Source organism: Solanum stenotomum, chromosome 2 (genome assembly GCF_019186545.1).
Source record: "Solanum stenotomum isolate F172 chromosome 2, ASM1918654v1, whole genome shotgun sequence".
In the NCBI taxonomy this organism is placed as follows: Eukaryota; Viridiplantae; Streptophyta; class Magnoliopsida; order Solanales; family Solanaceae; genus Solanum; species Solanum stenotomum.
This window is the reverse complement of record NC_064283.1, coordinates 70,790,097-70,809,158: the sequence shown is the minus strand read 5'-3', so window position 1 is coordinate 70,809,158 and position 19,062 is coordinate 70,790,097. Positions and strand designations below refer to the sequence as shown.

The 19,062-nt window shown below is 33.6% G+C and overlaps 3 protein-coding genes across 5 annotated transcripts in view; 1 reads left to right on the top strand and 2 right to left on the bottom strand.

Moving 5' to 3' along the window:
- Positions 1 to 19,062, top strand: part of LOC125857196 (MLP-like protein 34) — a 384,557-nt gene that overhangs the window by 145,809 nt on the left and 219,686 nt on the right. The window lies entirely within an intron of this gene.
- Positions 1 to 19,062, bottom strand: part of LOC125857217 (MLP-like protein 28) — a 79,199-nt gene that overhangs the window by 41,745 nt on the left and 18,392 nt on the right. The window lies entirely within an intron of this gene.
- On the bottom strand, positions 10,798 to 15,707 carry LOC125857237 (kirola-like). Of its 3 annotated transcripts, XM_049536933.1 has the most exons (3): positions 15,543 to 15,707; positions 11,595 to 11,642; positions 10,798 to 11,206 (listed from the first exon to the last, which is right to left on the bottom strand). In XM_049536933.1, the coding sequence occupies exons 1-3, from the start codon at positions 15,679 to 15,681 to the stop codon at positions 10,950 to 10,952; spliced, it is 444 nt and encodes a 147-aa protein (XP_049392890.1). In that variant the 5' UTR covers positions 15,682 to 15,707; the 3' UTR covers positions 10,798 to 10,949. The 3 variants fall into 3 exon arrangements, with proteins under 3 accessions (XP_049392890.1, XP_049392891.1, XP_049392892.1); XM_049536934.1 differs by lacking the exon at positions 15,543 to 15,707 and having other exon boundaries at positions 11,595 to 11,809; XM_049536935.1 differs by lacking the exons at positions 10,798 to 11,206; positions 11,595 to 11,642 and adding an exon at positions 14,837 to 15,111 and having other exon boundaries at positions 15,495 to 15,707.

Below are 19,062 nucleotides of genomic sequence, written 5' to 3'. Positions count from 1 at the left end.
TTGCAATGACTTTTCATTTTCCCTCCAAAATTGGTTCCCCCACTTTCATTGGTTCTTCCTCTTTCCATTTTCTCTTTTTTATTTCTCATTCACACCTTGCTAAACCCAACAATCCCCCACATGAATGGGGAATGACTATAGTTAAAACATATGCATGAAAAACTTGTGTGTCTTGTAAGTAAGAGTTAATTGCATCTGGATAAGTAGGTTTCCCTTTAAACTTTCCTTAGTGAACATATATCGGATATACTCGGTCAATCGGTAGATTTGATATCTTTGAACCGTCGAGCTTTGGTGTATAACTAGACAACATAAGCCAATCAACCCTTAAACTGTTTTTGGTTCTCATTGTTTTGTTCGTTTCAGCCATGAACACGTCTCGGTTAATAAGTGCTTAGAGAACTAGCTTTACCGGATTCTCCTTGAAGCGGCTTACACTTCACACTTACATAGGTGGTTTCTAACTGTGTTATCCCGTAGATACACCATTTGATATACTCTGTATCAAACTTAGAAACCATTAAAAAGTCCTTATGCCTTTATCCTGGTTACTGAACATTGTCTCATTATGAGAATGGACCATCAAATATGTTTTGACAATATTGAACTGTCATCTATGACTTTGTTTGATCTCCTTGAACCTAGATCTTGGGATCTCCAGTCTTCTAGGTAGAGTTACCGCCACGATGACTTGTTCTCGACCATAGTTCCCTTCCCGTCGATGATCTCTCAACTCCCTCTCTAGTTAGGCCTTTTGTAAGTGGATCCGACACATTATCCTTTGACTTTACATAGTCAATTGTGATAATTCCACTAGAGAGTAGTTGTCTAACAGAGTTATGTCTTCGTTTTATGTGACGAGACTTCCCGTTATACATAACGCTTCCAGTCCTTCCTATTGCAGCTTGACTATCTCAGTGTATGCATATAGGGGCCATTGGTTTGGGCCAAAACAGAATATCTTCTAAGAAATTCCGGAGCCATTCAGCTTCTTCACCTGCCTTGTCTAAGGCGATGAATTCTGACTCCATTGTAGAGCGAGCTATACATGTTTGTTTGGATGATTTCCAAGATATTACTTCTCCACCAATAGTGAAAACATATCCACTCGTGGATTTCGTTTCAGTTGACCCAGTAATTCAATTTGCATCACTATATCCTTCAAGAACTGCTGGATATTTGTTGTAATGCAAAGCATAGTTTTAAGTGTCTTCTAAGTACCCCAAAACTTTCTTCATTGCCAACCAATGATTTTGATTGGGATTACTAGTGTATCGACTCAGTTTACTTATAGCGCAGGCTATGTCTGGTCGTGTACAATTCATGACATACATCAAACTTTCTAATACTCTAGCGTAATCCAATTGAGACTGACTTTCACCTTTATTCTTAGCAAGCTTAAAGTTCACATCACTTGGGGTCTTTGCCTTTTTGAAATTCAAATACTTGAACTTTTCAAGTACCTTTTGAATATAATGAGATTGAGACAATGCTAGACCGTTAGGAGTTTTGTGAATCTTTATTCCCAATATCAAATCGGCTACTCCTAGATCTTTCATATCAAACTTACTAGCAAACATACGCTTAGTAGCTTTTATATTGGCAATGTCCTTGCTCATTATCAGCATGTTATCCACATATAGGCATACAATGATTTCCTGATCCGTAGTGTATTTAATGTAAACACATTTATCACACTCATTGATCTTAAATCCATTTGACAACATGGTTTAATTAAACTTTGCATGCCATTGTTTCGGTGCTTGTTTTAGTCCATAACGTGACTTAACAAGTTTGCATACTTTCTTTTCTTTGCCAGGAACTACGAAGCCCTCAAGCTGTTCCATGTAGATTTCTTCCTCCAGCTCTCCATTTAAGAATGCGGTTTTCACATCCATTTGATGGATTTCAAGACCGTATATTGCAGCTAGGGCAATTAACATCCGAATTGATGTAATCCTAGTCACTGGCGAGTATGTGTCAAAATAATCAAGACCTTCTTTCTATCTAAAGCCTTTGATAACAAGCCTTGCTTTATATTTGTCAATAGTTCCATCATCTTTCATCTTCTTTTTGAAGATCCATTTTGAACCCAAGGGTTTATTCCCTGGAGGAAGATCAACCAACTCCCAGGTATGATTGCTTAAGATTGATTCAATCTCACTATTGACAGCCTCCTTCCAAGAGGTTGAGTCGCTAGACAACATCGCTTCCTTGAATGTTTGAGGCTCACTTTCAAGAAGGAATGTTACAAAATCAGATCCAAATGAAGTAGTTGTCCTTTGACGTTTACTGCGCCTTGGACTCTCTTCATTGGTTTCATTCTCTTTTGGTTCTTCTCGAGGTTGTTTAGACCCCCCACTAGATGACTCAAGTCTAGTTTTATACGGATAGATATGTTCAAAAAATTCAGCATTATCTGATTCCATTACTGTATTATCATGAATATCCGGATGTTCGGACGTATGAATCAAAAATCGACATGCCTTACTATTTGTGGAATATCGAATGAATACACAATCCACAGTCTTAGGCCCTATTTTCACCCTCTTAGGTATAGGAACCTGAACCTTGGAAAGACACCACCACACTTTGAAATATTTCAAGTTGGGTTTTCTACCTTTCCATTTCTTATATGGAATAACATGTGTCTTCGTATGAGGCACTCTATTGAGTATTCGATTTGCTGTAAGGAGAGCCTTCCCCCACAAGATTTGTGGTAAACCTGAACTTATAAGTAAGACATTCATCATTTCCTTTAAAGCTTGGTTTTTTCTTTCTGCAATTCCATTAGATTGTGGAGTGTAAGGAGCAGTAGTTTGATGGATTATTCCATTTTCCAAACATATTTCTACAAATGGAGATTCATATTCTCCACTTCTATCACTTCTAATCATTTTGATCTTTCTATCCAACTGATTTTCAACTTCAGTTTTATATTGCCTAAATGTATCTATTGCTTTATCCTTACCATTTAGCAAATAGACATAACAATATCTAGTGCAATCGTCAATAAAAGTTATGAAATACTTTTTCCCACCACGTGTTGGTGTTGACTTCATGTCACAAATGTCAGTGTGAATCAGTTCTAAGGGATATGAATTCCTTGCAACAGATTTATAAGGATGCTTAGCATACTTAGATTCAACGCAAACTTGACATTTTGATATATTGCACTCAAATTTAGGCAAAACATTTAAGTAAATCAGTTTTCTCAAGGTTTTGTTATTAACGTGTCCCAAACGTTCATGCCATAAACATTTAAACTCAAGCAAGTAAGAAGAAGCAGAATCTTTATTCATATCAACTGCAATTACATTGAGTTTAAAAAGGCCCTCAGTGAGGCAACCTTTTCCTACATACATCTCATTCTTACTTACTACAACTTTATCAGAAACAAATACACATTTGAATCCATTCTTAGTCAGAACTGGTATAGAAACTAGGTTTTTTCGCAATTCCGGAACATACGAGACCCTGTTCAAAGTCACCACCTTGCCTGATGTCATCTTTAGGAGGATCTTGCCAGTTCCTTCCACTTTTGCAACAACGAAATTTTCCATAAACAACTTCTCGTTTGTAGGTGCTGGAGTATATGATGAAAATAATTCTTTGTTGGCACAAACATGGCATGAGGCACCAGAATCTATCCATCATTTCTTGGATTTCCAACCAAGTTGCATTCTGAAAGCATTGCACAAAGATCGTCCATCTCTCATTTGGATTCAGCCAAATTTGTTTGATCCTTCTTCTTGTCCTTCTTGGGACCTCTACATTCAGTAGCCTTATGACCACATTTGTCATAGTTGAAGCAGCTTCTATTGAATTTCTTCTTAGGAGGATTGCTCTTTGGACCAGATGTTTTCTTTCTTTTCTTTGATTTTGTGGGATCTTCTTCAACAATATTTACTCCAGATATTGTTGAATTACCATGTGACCTCTTTTCTGCGGCCTTGTTGTCCTCTTCGATTCTCAGTCTTACCATGAGATCTTCAACAGTCATCTCCTTGCGTTTATGTTTCAAGTAGTTTTTGAAGTCCTTCCACAATAGAGGTAACTTCTCAATAATTGCAGCCACTTGAAAATCATCATTTACAACCAATCCTACATTAAAGATTATGTGAGTATTAAGAATAAACTTAATATTTCCAACATAGGTATTAAATAAATTTATACCTTCAGCAAGGAGATCATGGATTATGACTTGCAATTCTTGAACTTGAGTGACGATGGTCTTACTGTCTATCATCTTATAGTCCAGAAACTTTGCCACAATAACTTCTTCATTCTGGCATTCTCTATTTTGTACTTCTTTTCTAAAGCATCCCAGAGTTCTTTTGAGGTTTTCACATTACTGTACACATTGTACAGATCATCCTGCAGGCCACTCAGAATATAATTTTTACACAAAAAATTAGAATGTGTCCATGCTTCTGTTACCAAGAATTGTTCTTCAGGCGGAGTTTCATCCGACATAACATGAACGTTCTCATTAATGAACCTCTGCAGACTCAACGTAGTCAGATAGAAGAACATCTTTTGCTGCCATCTCTTGAAGTTGACTTCAGAAAACTTTGCAGGTTTCTCAGCCGGTGCTAGGGTAGCATTTGAACGATTATGTGCAACCGATGTTGTTGTAGCACTTACTATTCCAGCATTTACTTCACTTGAATTAGTCATTTTTCTGTCACAAATGGCAGACAATTTAGTATGTGAAATACTACCAGTAAAAAATAAATCCTTACACAGATTGTTTCTGATTTAACGATAAAGTTTTTATGTTCTTTTAAGTGTTAACCGAATGAATTTTTAAAATTCAAACAAAGTAGAAAATCATAAAGGTTTTAATCTCCAGAAACCTCAAATACAGAAACTATTAAATTTCTTAAGATTGTTATCTCTTGTATTCAGGTTAGTCCAAAAATACAGAAACAGAAAGTAGATGAAATAGACAAAATGATTTTAATCCGAGTCCACAGAAATCACTGTGTTTCCTTAAGAAATTTAATCCCCTCACTGTACCCGAGGTTGCAGATTAATTCCTCCCAAGATAAAACAGATTAACCTGTTAAAGAAGTAGCGGTACCTCAAACTTCAATAACTTCAACGAACGCAAGAACAGCAACAAGAGCACACACAAACTCAGTCGATCGATAATTTTGTTTATGTAAGAAAATGTATGCAGAGAGGAAAAAATTTTCAGTGTTTAAAACCAAAAAAAAGCATCTCTATTTATAGCCGTTTACAGTAAGGAATGCGTCTGTTCAGACCCATTTTTTTCATAAGGTTGTGTTTTTTGGGAAAAATAACGACTTTTCGGAACGTTATTACCGTTGCATATGAATTTCAAATAAATTCCATTGCGCCAAATTAATTTATAAGAGAAAAGAAATGAATTAACAAGATTGATTAAATCCAAATCCAAATCTGAAGCCGAGACCGAGCGAGCGATGACGACGGCGCGAGGGGGCACCTTCTTCTTAACCCTTTAAGAACTAAAGGAAGTGTTTCCTAATATAAGGACAACAATTTCCTTTCTTCTACCAATATGGTAAAAATGACTTTTCATTTGCACTTTGCAATGACTTTTCATTTTCCCTCCAAAATTGGTTCCCCCACTTTCATTGGTTCTTCCTCTTTCCATTTTATCTTTTTTATTTCCCATTCACACCTTGCTAAACCCAACATTATCCATATTAGAACTTCAATTAATCTGAATTCACATCGCATACGACCCATCAATAAAGTTAAAATGCTTTTTATTAAGACTTTCCTTATTCATTTATTTAGATCTTAATAATTACCGTCTCTAATTAAAAATGGAAGAATCTTATCTACTAGTCACATCCCTCGATAACGATAAATGATGTTCTTCTAAAAAATGAAAGATTGGGTTTTTGGAATTGTGTTTTTTACTTTCTTTCTAGAACTTAAATATTTCTCAACCATATTTTATATACAATGTCAGTTATATGGACTTGAAGAGAAAATTCCAGTGGACTATGGCACTATTCTTTTATAACATTATATTTTATATATGTTATATACTTACATAGTAGGGGCCATTTTATATTAATGGACCTTAAATGAGGGAGAAAAGAACAATTAAAATACAGAGATTTTAAAAAAATTATAATTCATGTATCGGTTCTAAAATATCCATTATCATAAAATATTTCATGTAATATTTGTTTAAAGATCTTTGTGTTCAAGTAAAACTCTTTATATTGTAATGTCTATTTTGTAGCCTTGGCCTTCCGTAAATAGAGTCAGAATAAAACGTCTATAATAGAAGCGTATTATATTTATTCTTGATTTGATACACTTCTATTGAACGTCTAACTGAGTATTATCAACCATAATACTATTAGTTGATTAGATCATCGAACACAATGATTTTAATTTATTACAACAAAAATAGTAAAAATAGTTTGTCCCTTAAATTACATAATAAAGACTAGTGTTTGGACATTTATCAATTAGAATGACCTCATACAAGGCTCATCCCATAACACTTATACATATTATAAATATAAAATTTAGATTACTAATAAAATTATAGCTTATGCAATATAGAATGCATCCTCAGATAACATTTTAGGAATCACCTCAATTTGCAATTTTACTTCACCACACTCCACATTTTGCAACATAAGTGTCATGTCTTGGATCAATTTGCCATTTTCCCATATGATGCAACTTTCCTTAGCTAAGCAATTGTCTCTATTTGGCTGAACTTTGTCAACTTTGACACTATTTGGAAGGTCTTGATGATAGCTCATTTCCAATGCTTTAAGATATGGTTTGATGTCTATCTTTGCTTCACCTATTTTGTCATCTTTACTAAATGTATCTTTGTCATACACAGTCCGAAAATATCCTCATCATCAAATTAAAAATTAATTATATATATCGAGAAATATTAGTAGCTCAATTGGTTGACTAATTGAATTTTTACCTTCACTACAACAAAAGAGACACTCACATAACACATAAACATGATTCATAACTTGGCTTCAGCTGACAACTATGACCTTTAACTTTGGATGTGCACAAGTAGACACTTAAACTTTTATAAAATTGAACAAATGGACACATTCGTCCTATATGGCACCCTACATGGAAATTTTGTGTCCTATGTGGTGTCCTACTTGTTCAATTTTATACAATAGTTTAAGTGTCTACTTGTACACACTCAATGTTTGAGGGCATAGTTATCCGCTGAAGCCAGGTTAATGGTCTTGTTTATGTATTATGCCAAAGGACATTTAGTGATAATAGATGTTCTGTCTATTAACGTAAAAATATTTAGCTACAATTGAGCTTAATTAGTTTCATTGAAGAATAATAATAAGAGAGAATACTCACCAAAACAATTTGAACATTTGGATTTTTCAGTGCAAGGGTCAATTCATCATCCCAACAGGGTTGCAGTTGTTCTTCTTACAACTAGTCTTCACTTTCTACAAGACAATTGCAGAACATCAGTACAAATAACAGATATTATTTAAACTTTGACATAACGAAACACAAAAAAGACGTATTCAAGATTTTAAGTTTATGAATTCTAAATTTAGAACGAGATAATTTTTCAGATATATATTATTTATATACTTCATTCCAATTTTTGTGAATATACTAGACATAAGTGTCCGTGCTAGTACAGACCCAAAATCTGTTATTTTTTTTTGTCTCAGTTTATGTGATATAGATGGAGTTTAGATAGTCAATTAATTTTTAATATGATTTTTACATATTCTAAGTTGTTAATTTTTGTGATTTATAGTACTTTTTAAATAATATATGTTATTCCCCTTGTCCTAATATATATATATGACATATAAAATTTCAAGAGTTTTCAAATATTGCTAATTATTGAAATTTACAATACTTTTTACATAGTTTCCAAATTAAATAATACATGTTACTTTTTTTGTCCTATTTTATGTTGACACCGATAGATTAATTTAAAAAATTAGTCAAACTTTTTATATTTTTTAAAAAATATTTAAGTTGTCAATTATCATAATTTATAATTTTTTTTACGTAATTTTTAAATATAAAAAAATAAAAAAAGATAACCAAATTAAAACGAAAAAATCACCAGTAAAATTACACAAATACCCTCAAAGTGCTCAAGCAAGCATATTAACCTATTGCCTATAAATAATGTTTTATCATTCTTATAACATGTAAAAAGTTTTAAAAAAAATTAAACCAACGTAAAATCACATATACCCGCAACCCGCACCGCATCCCACCCGTCCCGACCCATTGTCATCCCTAGATAGTCTACAAGTTTGAATATAAGTACTTTGAATGAGAAAATACTAGAAATAGTCTATTATCTTTGGATTTGGATTTAAAATAATCCTATTTTTTTTCATAGATCACTAATACTCCACATTACAGCAAAAAAAAATCTTTAATGCGAGTATCACATTACACCAAATGATCGGGAAATTTCTAACATAAGATAAATTTCAGGCAGTTGATGGGTGGAACCGGTGGAGTTATAAGGGACCATCTAGGCAGTTGGATTGTAGGATTTTCTTGCAAAGTAAAAGTTGCTAATGCCCATCATGCGGAACTACTAGCTTTGCTCCATGGTTTGAAACTAGCACCGAAAATAAACATTAATCATTTGCTCGTGGAAACCGACTCTCATGTATTACTTAACACCTTAGAAAGTGCTAAACCAATACACTCACACATTTATTTGGATTGCAGGTCAATGCTCCTACTGATGGGAGGATCAACAATGAAGCATATAATGAGGGAGGCTAACTCAGTAGCAGACATATTAGTGGAATATGGAAGGAAGACTATGGATCCAAATATGCCTATGAACAAGTTGTTTGTTTTTGAAGCGTCTTTTTCCTTTACACTAAAAGCTCTTGAAAGAGATGCGAATGGAACTATATCGTTTAGATCAGTTCCTTTTTGTATGGATGAACCTACTATTTAATAAATAAAATCCTTCCAATTCCAAAGCAAAAAAAAAAAAAACATTACACAAAAAAAAAATCTTTAATGACAATTAATTAACGGTAATAGTTTAATTGCCGCTAAACATATTCTTTAGAGACTACTAACACTCTTTGTAAATGTGCCTAAAGTCTAAAAAAAAATTCAAGATTTAGTGTATAAAAAATATATACATGTAACACCAGAAGAAATACCAATAACTGATGATATATAGAACAATTATATAAAGGGAAGCTGCAAATGATTCTAGCACAATAAAGAAAAAACATACATATGATCACATAACATAATTAAGTCTTAACATTTTAACAATATTGTTGCTTCAATGAAGCAAAGAGGATTTTATACGCCTCCCGCTCAAGGCTTTTCAGGCACTTGAGGGATTTCGGACTTTGGCAAAGTTGGCGATTCAGACAGACATCTCAAGTTTTGGCAATGGTGGAATTAAGTTCAGACTTTTGTAATGTTGGGATTTTGGGAAATTCGAGCTTTGGTAGAGTTGGTAGCTCGGGTTTTGGGATTTCTGGAAATTCGGGCTTAGGCAAAGTTGGGATTTCAGGTAAAAGTGGCAATTCGGGCCTTGATAGAGTTGGTAGCTCGGGTTTTGGGATTTCTAAAAATTCGGGCTTAGGCAAAGTTGGGATTTTAGGTAAATGTGGCAATTCGGGACTTGATAGAGTTGGTAGCTCGGGTTTTGGGATTTTTGGAAATTTGGGCTTAGGCAAAGTTGGGATTTCAGGTAAATGTGGCAATTCGGGCCTTGATAGAGTTGGTAGCTCGGGTTTTGGGATTTCAGGAAATAATTTGGGCTTAGGCAAAGCTGGGATTTCAGGTAAATGTGGCAATGCAGTCCTTGATAGAGTTGGTAGCTCAGGTTTTGAGATTTCAGGAAATAATTTGGGCTTAGGCAAAGCTGGGATTTCAGGTAAATATGGCAATGCAGGCCTTGATAGAGTTGGTAGCTCGGGTTTTGGGATTTCAGGAAATAGTTTGGGCTTTAATAGGAAAATTAATTGTGTGTTAGTTCATCTTCTCAACAATAACCTCCTAATTTAATCTGACAATAAATTTCCTTGTGTAACATATTCAAGCACATAAGAAAAGTCTCCCTCCATGTACCTAGTTATTGTCCTATACTACTGTTATGAACCAAGTTCACTCCAATATGAATACCAAGGTCACACAAATAGTTATTGGACTAACAAGAGTTATTGGGCTGAGAACAAGCAATAGGGCCAGGTTAATTTGGAATCCGGATTGAGTAGTGGGCATGAGAACAGTTCCATAAAAAATGGTAGTGATATGTGATTTCGAAATTATGCAAATTCTTAAGAAAAAGAGTCTGATTCTTCTTATCTCTGTTCTTAGTTAGAGCTTCTCATCCCCTTCTATCAATCTTTGGATTTGTCTTCCCCTCGATTAACATTCTCTGTTTCGTTTTAAGGATCATTAGTTGTTACTTGCTTGATATTTCCATTTCTAAATTGTATTTTGTGTTCCAATGATTATAATACATATCATTATTGTGCCGTAACTTCAGTTGTTACACCTACTTTGGGGTCTCAGAAGGAACTCGTAAACTTTAAATTTCGAATTTACCTTTCACTTGAATCAAGAAAACAGGACACAAAATATCGTTTGTGTAGAGTACTTATTTAATGATGCGTATTAGAGCCTTAGCTAATAATTAATGAAATATCAGAGTTCTTAGAGTAAAAATAAAACTGTATAAAATGCTACTTGAATCACAAATATATATTCTTCAAACATGACATTATATATAGAGGCTGGCGTACATAGTGTGTATATATATATATATTATTCTTCAAATTAAACATAATATTATTTATTTTACACGCTAGTTAGCACTAGCCAATGTTTTCAAGTACTCATCACATAAGAACAAACACACAAAAACATAGATATATGTATGTATAGGACCATTGAACATCGTAGATTTTTTAATTCTTGAGAAGGTGACCCTCTATATCCTTGATCACACCAATGAAAAAATCCAAGATAGCAATGGGTTCTGGGGTATCTTCAGTTTTCTTCTCATACACAAGTGCATATGTAATCCATTGATGTTCAGAGGATGTAATAACAGCGAAGGAATTATACAAATCCAACAAATTTCCTTCAATCGCATTCCAAGTGACTGAATTCTTCTGAGGATCAATGGCTTCAATCACAGTCTTAGCAAACATTTCTTTTCCATCTATTCATTAAAGATCAGAAAATATAATAGATGGTACTCCCAATTCAAATGTTCAAATTCTTTATTTTATTTTCCCTCTTTTATCATTTTCATTTTAATAAAAATGATCTAATGCTCGTGAAGATTGGAATGATGGCTGAAGTTATTTTCCATGAAAAAATACATCGTAAAATGTTAGTTAAAGTTCTTATCGTTTGACTCTATGAAAAGGAAAACATGACAATTAAAATGGACGGAGGGAGTAATAATTTAACACCATTAACTAACATTTTCATGGAAAAGATTTTTCTTGGATCGGAGAGTTACTTTCGAAATATGAAATACACCTAAATGTGGAAAATTGATGCGGTAAATATTGCAAGAAAGAGAGGAGAGAAATCTGTGTTACCTTCGTAATATTTCCAGCTAGCAACCGAACCAATTTTCCCTTTTTCACCTTCATGAATCTCAAAATGCTTGATTCTACTAGGGCTTATGTTGGGTAGATGATGGCTATTAGTGTGGAAAATATCATGAACCGAATGTCCTCCACAGTTCACTTCCAATGAAACAATCAACTTACCTTTTAAGCCCATATTTTCTTTTCCTAGTAATATTGATGAGTTGCGAAAGGCAAGTGGTAAGAAAATGTATAAAACTTGTACCTCTTATATAGATTTTAATTAATGTAAGAAGCTAATCAATGAAAAATATTATTCACCACATATCTATATCACAGAGTGGCGGTGTTAATTAAATTGTGTATAAGTAGGTTTTAGTTTAGTTATAAATTTATTATGATATTTTACCATGATAATTTAAATATGATGACAATACAATTATAAATAATGAAGTATATTTATTTTTATGTAACCGTATTTTAATTTCTTCTTTATTGATGGTGATCAGTCAACATCTTGCTTCTTTTTCAATCAAATATTGATTTCATTTTGCTAGCTTCTCCGTATCGTAGAGCCTGATCGACTCAACTATTTAATTCCCTGCCCCAGGCCTCTCATTTCATTTCATTCTTCTTCAGTTCTTCTCATGTACCCTCGCTTGAATGAAGACACTCGATCAACCCGATTTTCCCAAGTGCCCCCACCGGTCCTTATCCTTTACGAGTATGGATTTGTTATTCCTGTAAAAATTACTCCCCTAAAAATCATCTTTGCCAAACAAGTGAATAATGTTACGAATAAAAAATATACGGTTGGAAAACTATATGCACAATAGGAGCATATCCGAATCATACTGCTTACATATATAAATAATAGATAACCAATATTTATTTATGCTAGAACATATACAATTATGCTAAAATACATAAACTTGCTGAAATTTAATTCAAAAATTACCTCTTGAAGAAGTGTGAAGCATGAGCAGATACCTTCGAACTCTCTCAGTACTTGGATGAACAAGTATCGTATAAAATTTTTTTCTCTATATATATATATATATGATTCTTTATTGATTTGATTTGACTTTTCAATTTGATACTACGATTTTTCGGTTTGATTTAAACAGCTTTATGCCTAGCCTCAAATTTATAGAGTTACTCCTAACTTGTAATATATAGGGCCACTGTGGAACATAGAATAGCACGAGGAAATTATAAACTTTACTCTTCTTTATTTTTCTTCTGAGTTGTATCCTACGAAATATCAAAATATTCAATGTTGAATTGATAATTACTAACTTCTTTTTTTGGCTATTAATTTCTTCAATTTATTATTGTATCATCTTCATGTTATAATGATAAGTTGTACATATTTAAAAGGAAGTTTGAATCTATAGTTTAATGAAACCAACACTCTAGGACAAGGGTTGGATACTGCACAATTTACAGCTCGAGTTGTATGTTGAATATTCTTCATGCACTCAATATATGTACTTTGAATGTGAAAAGACTCAAAATAGTCCATTAGATTAATTGCCGTTAAATATATTCTTTAGAGACAATTAACATTCTTTGTAAATGTGCTTAAAGTCTAAGAAAAAGATTCAACATTTACTGTATAAAAGAAATATACATGTAACACCAGAAGAAACACAAATAAATGCTGATATTGTAACACCTAGCTACTAGAAAGACTTGGAATTAGAAAGAAACCATTTTTTGGAAATAGTCAAATTTGGAAAGTTTGACAAAGTTAAGTATGATTTTTGGGTTAACTTCAAACAATCATAACTCCTAGATCAGGATGAGTTAGGTGTGCTACAAGACACCGTAGGAAAGATCTTTGAATTATCTTTCCAACGCTGCCAAGTTTGCTCAGTTTCCAGTTCGTATGAGGGAGATATGCCTATTTGAAGTTGGGTTGTCTACATAAGGAAAACCAAAACCGGATTTTTGAAGGGTACTATGGTCTTTTCACTACCCAATTAATTTATTTCATTTTTGGTAATTACTCAGGGGTCTAAACTGAATTGGGTCAGTTTACGCACTCAAAGATTTCACGCTAGGATTTTAGAGAAGAACTCAAGAGAAAGGAGAAAAGGAAAGTCAAGATTCATCGACTTCGTGAAGAATTGATTGCGGATTTCATCAAGGATTTGATCCTACGAGGTATGTGAGACTTTCATAACGTTGGGTTCGTTCACCCACGTGCCAAACATGTTTATTTCAGCGTGAATACAAACATACATACATGCATTATAATGAAGCAAATACTAACATACACCACACAAACATGAAATCAAACCATCGCCTACCTCGAAACCAAGCTTGAATCCTCCTAAGAAACTTGATTCTTCCCTTTCTGGATTCTTTCCGCTTGTTCTAGGTCTACAAACAATTAATATAACGCAAGGATCAATAATTACGGTCTAATTACCCAGATTAAAGCAAACCCAATAACCCAAGACCAAACCTATGATCCTAAGGTGCAGCTAGGGCTTTTTCCCATCATCCAATTTAGTCCAAAAACCCTCCCCCAATAATAATTAACCAAGAATCCAAGTTCTACAGATCGAAAAATGGATCGGGGAAGTAAAAACCTTACCTTTAGTTCTAGAAGAGGTGGAAAACTGTCAAGAATCTGCCCTGGTTCTCCTCCTAGCCCTCAAGAACGAAACTTGCAGAATAAAACATTTTTGGTGTTTATTTCCGACTTAAATCGCAACTGGCCCACTATGGTGTCCCCCATCTCGCCACAGCGACCCTCCCTGGCGGGAATAATCCCACCCCAACGGCTTACATGGAGACAGTGAGTTGGAATTTGAGCTCCAAACCCCCATTTCACAACACACCTTAAATCAGGACGTTCAAAAACTATATGCTCACGCTAAGATTAGTTTCGGGAGTTCTACTCGCCCAAATTTGATTTCGTATAGTCGTACGGGCTCCTTAACGTCTTGACTATCTATTCATGCAACCAAATTCATTATTGAATCTCTCATTCCTTACCAGATTTCCTTAGACTCTCATGACTCCGATACCGTCCAAATCTGGACTAGGCTAGAAAATTCCAAGTTACTACAAAAACTTTTTTTGACCCAAATTTTTTGTCACGCCCCAAGCCTACACCCTGGACGTGGCTGGCACTTGAAGACCATTACTGGCCCCTAAGCGAACCCTTGGCCTGGCTTTCTTAACTCAGCGGAAACTTAACTCGACANAAAACATAGATATATGTATGTATAGGACCATTGAACATCGTAGATTTTTTAATTCTTGAGAAGGTGACCCTCTATATCCTTGATCACACCAATGAAAAAATCCAAGATAGCAATGGGTTCTGGGGTATCTTCAGTTTTCTTCTCATACACAAGTGCATATGTAATCCATTGATGTTCAAAGGATGTAATAACATTGAAGGAATTATACAAATCTAACAAATTTCCTTCAATTGCATTCCAAGTGGTTGAATTCTTCTGAGGATCGATGGCTTCAATCACAGTCTTAGCAAACATTTCTTTTCCATCTATTCATTAAAGATCAGAAAATACAATAGATGTTACTCCCAATTCAAATATTCAAATTCTTTAGTTTATTTTCCCTCTTTTATCATTTTCATTTTAATAAAAATGATCTATTGCTCGTGAAGATTAGAATGATGGCTGAAGTAATTTTCCATGAAAAAATACATCAAATATTATTCAAAGTTCTTATCGTTTGACTCCAAAAAAAGGAAAACATGACAATTAAAAGTGGACGGAGGGAGTAATCAACACCATTAACTAACTTTTTCATGGAAAAGATTTTGATGGATAGGCGAATTACTTTCGAAATATGAAATACACCTAAATGTGGAAAATTGATGCAATAAATATTGCGAGAAAGAGAGGAGAGAAATGTGTGTGCTACCTTCGTAATATTTCCAGCTAGCAACCGAACCAAGTTTTCCTTTTTCACCTTCATGAATCTCAAAATGCTTGACTCTACTAGGGCTTATGTTGGGTAGATGTTGGGTATTATTGTTATAAATATCATGAACCGAATGTCCTCCACACTTCACTTCCAATGAAACAATCAACTTACCTTTTAGGCCCATATTTTCTTTTCCTAGTAATATCAATGAGTTGCGAAAGGCAAGTGGTAAGAAAATGTATAAAACTTGTACCTCTTATATAGATTTTAATTCATGTAAGAAGCTAATCAACGAAAAATATTATTCACCACATATCTATATCACATAGTGGCGGTGTTAATTAAATTGTGCATAAGTAGGTTTTAGTTTAGTTATAAATTTATTATGATATTTTACCATGATAATTGAAATATGATGACAATATTATTATAAAAAATGAGGTATATTTATTTTTGGGTAACCGTATTTTAATTTTCTTCTTTATCGATGGTGATCAGTTGTGGTATCAACAATCTTGCTTCTTTATTTTCAATCAAATCTTGATTTCATTTTGCTAGCTTCTCCCGATCATAGAGCCTGATCGACTCAACTATTTTAATTCCCTGCCCCAGACCTCTCACTTTGTTTCGTTCTTCTTCTCATGTACCCTCGCTTGAATGAAGACACTCGATCAGCCCGTCTTTCCCAAGTGCCCCCATCAGCCCTTATCCTTTACGAGTCTGGATTAATTATTCCTGTAAAAATTACTCCCCTAAAAATCATCTTTGCCAAACAAGTGAATAATGTTACGAATAAAAAAATATACCATTGGAAAGTTATATGCACATTGGAAGCATATCATAGTCATAACTCATACTGCTTACATGAATAATAGATAACCAATATATGTTTATGCTAGAACATATACAATCATCCTGGAACACATAAACTTTCTGAAATTTAATTCAAGAATTACCTTTTGAAGTGTGAGCAAACACCTTCAAGCGAATCCACACGGTAGACAACAGTTCAGTGGTCTTCTATAGTGATCCCAAATTCACATTCAAACTCTCTCAATACTTGGGTGGGCAAGTGTGTGTGTGTCTATATATATATATATATATATTGTTCTTTTAATTATTCCATCCAATGAGAAAATCACAATATTTCTTGACATATATATGTCACAATCGAATCAAACCAAATCACGTTTAGTTGGATTCTTTTATCGATTTCATTTGACTTTTCAATTTGATACTACGATATTTCGGTTTGATTTAAACACTTATGCCTAGCCTCAAATTTATAGGGTTACTCCTAACTTGTAATATAAGGCACTATGGAACGTAGAATAGCACGAGGAATTATAAACTTTACCCTTCTTTATTTTTCTTCTGAGTTGTATGCTATGAAACATCAAAATATTCAAGGTAGGGGTCCATGTTGAATTGATCATTATTAAGTTCTTCTTTTTTAGATATTAATTTCTTCAATTTATTATTGTATCATCTTCATGTTATTAATGATAAGTTATACATAGTGGAGGATGAACCAGTTTATCATGTCCACTTATTTAAATGAAAGTGAGATAACACTGCTAATGTTAATGGTGCTTATTTTCTAGGAGGTGAATGTTTTTCTTAAAGGGTGTGTCGAAACTAAAAATATTATATAATTAATATGGATGGAAGGAAGAAATAAGTTTTTGAGCCAAGTGCTAAAACCTTAATTAATTATTTGACTTTCTTGGCTAATTTAAAGAAAATAATTCAATTATTTAACTTTCTTCTCAAATTTATATCTACTTGCTTAATTTCCTTTACCTAACATCTATATTGGAGCATGCCTATTGCGTGAGCAAGACGATTATGTGGAAGACATAATATCGTAATTCGTAGCCATATAAAAAAACATTTTTGTTTAACAAAAATGTAAATAATATAAAGGTTTGAATATATAGTTTCATAAAACTAATATATATATATATTTCTTTTGAAAAGGGAAGCTGCAAATGATTCTAGCACAATAAAGAAAAAAACATACATATGATCACATAACATAATTAAGTGTTAACATTTTAACAATATTGTTACTTCAATGAAGCAAAGAGGATTTTATAACCGCCCCCCCCCCCCCGCTCAATGCTTTTTAGGCACTTGAGGGATTTCTGACTTAAGCAAAGTTGGTAATTCAGGTTTAGAAATGACAGACATCTCAAGTTTTGGCAATGCTAGAAGTTCAGGCGTTGATAATGTTGGGATTTCGGGTATTTCTGGCTTTGGTAGAGTTGATAACTCGTGTTTTGGGATTTCAGGAAATTTGGGCTTAATTAGGCAAAGTTGGGATTTCAGGTAAATGTGGCAATTCAGGCTTAGGAAGCTCAGGCAAAATTACTTCAAGAAGATGGCGCGACTCTGCTTGAATTATGTTGTTGTTTGTTAAAAACAAAGTGACAAATAATAACAAGAAAAAAGATGGGTTGTTGTAATAAACTGTCATTTTTGTTGAAAGGTGATAACTGCTTCAAGAGTAATAATTTATGTTTATTGGTTGATCATACATTATGTTTCACCTCAAACAAGTTTATATAGATGTGTGGTTGTGGAAATAAATTTGAGAATTAGGCTTTGGTAGGAAAAATTCCGTGTTAGTTCATCTTCTCAACAATATGAATACCAATGTCACACAAATAGTTATTGGACTAACAAGATTTATTGGGCTGAGAACGAGCAATAGGGCCAGATTAATTTGGAATCCGGGTTGAGTAGTGGGCATGAGAACAGTTCCATAAAAAATGGTAGTGATATGTGATTTCGAAATTATGCAAATTCTTAAGAAAAAGAGGCTGATTCTTCTTATCTCTGTTCTTAGTTAGAGCTTCTCATCCCCTTCTATCAATCTTTGGATTTGTCTTCCCCTCGATTAACATTTCTGTTTCGTTTTAAGGATCATAAGTTGTTGCTTGATATTTCCATTTCTAAATTGTATTTTGTGTTCTCAATGATTATAATACATATCATTATTGTGCCGTAACTTCAGTTGTTACACCTACTTTGGGGTCTCAGAAGGAACTCGTAAACTTCAAATTTTGAATTTACCTTTCACTTGAATCAAGAAAACAGGACACAAAATATCGTTTGTGTAGAGTACTTATCTAATGATGCGTATTAGAGCCTTAGCTAATAATTAATGGAATATCAGAGTTCTTAGAGTAAAAAAAAAACTGTATATCAGAGTTCTTGAATCACAAATATATATTCTTCAAACATGACATTATATATAGAGGCTGGCGTGTACACACACATATATATATTATTCTTCAAATTAAACATAATATTATTTATTTTACACGCTAGTTAGCACTAGCCAATGTTTTCAAGTACTCATCACATAAGAACAAACACACAAACACATAGATATATGTATGTATAGGACCATTGAACATCGTAGATTTTTTAATTCTTGAGAAGGTGACCCTCTATATCCTTGATCACACCAATGAAAAAATCCAAGATAGCAATGGGTTCTGGGGTATCTTCAGTTTTCTTCTCATACACAAGTGCATATGTAATCCATTGATGTTCA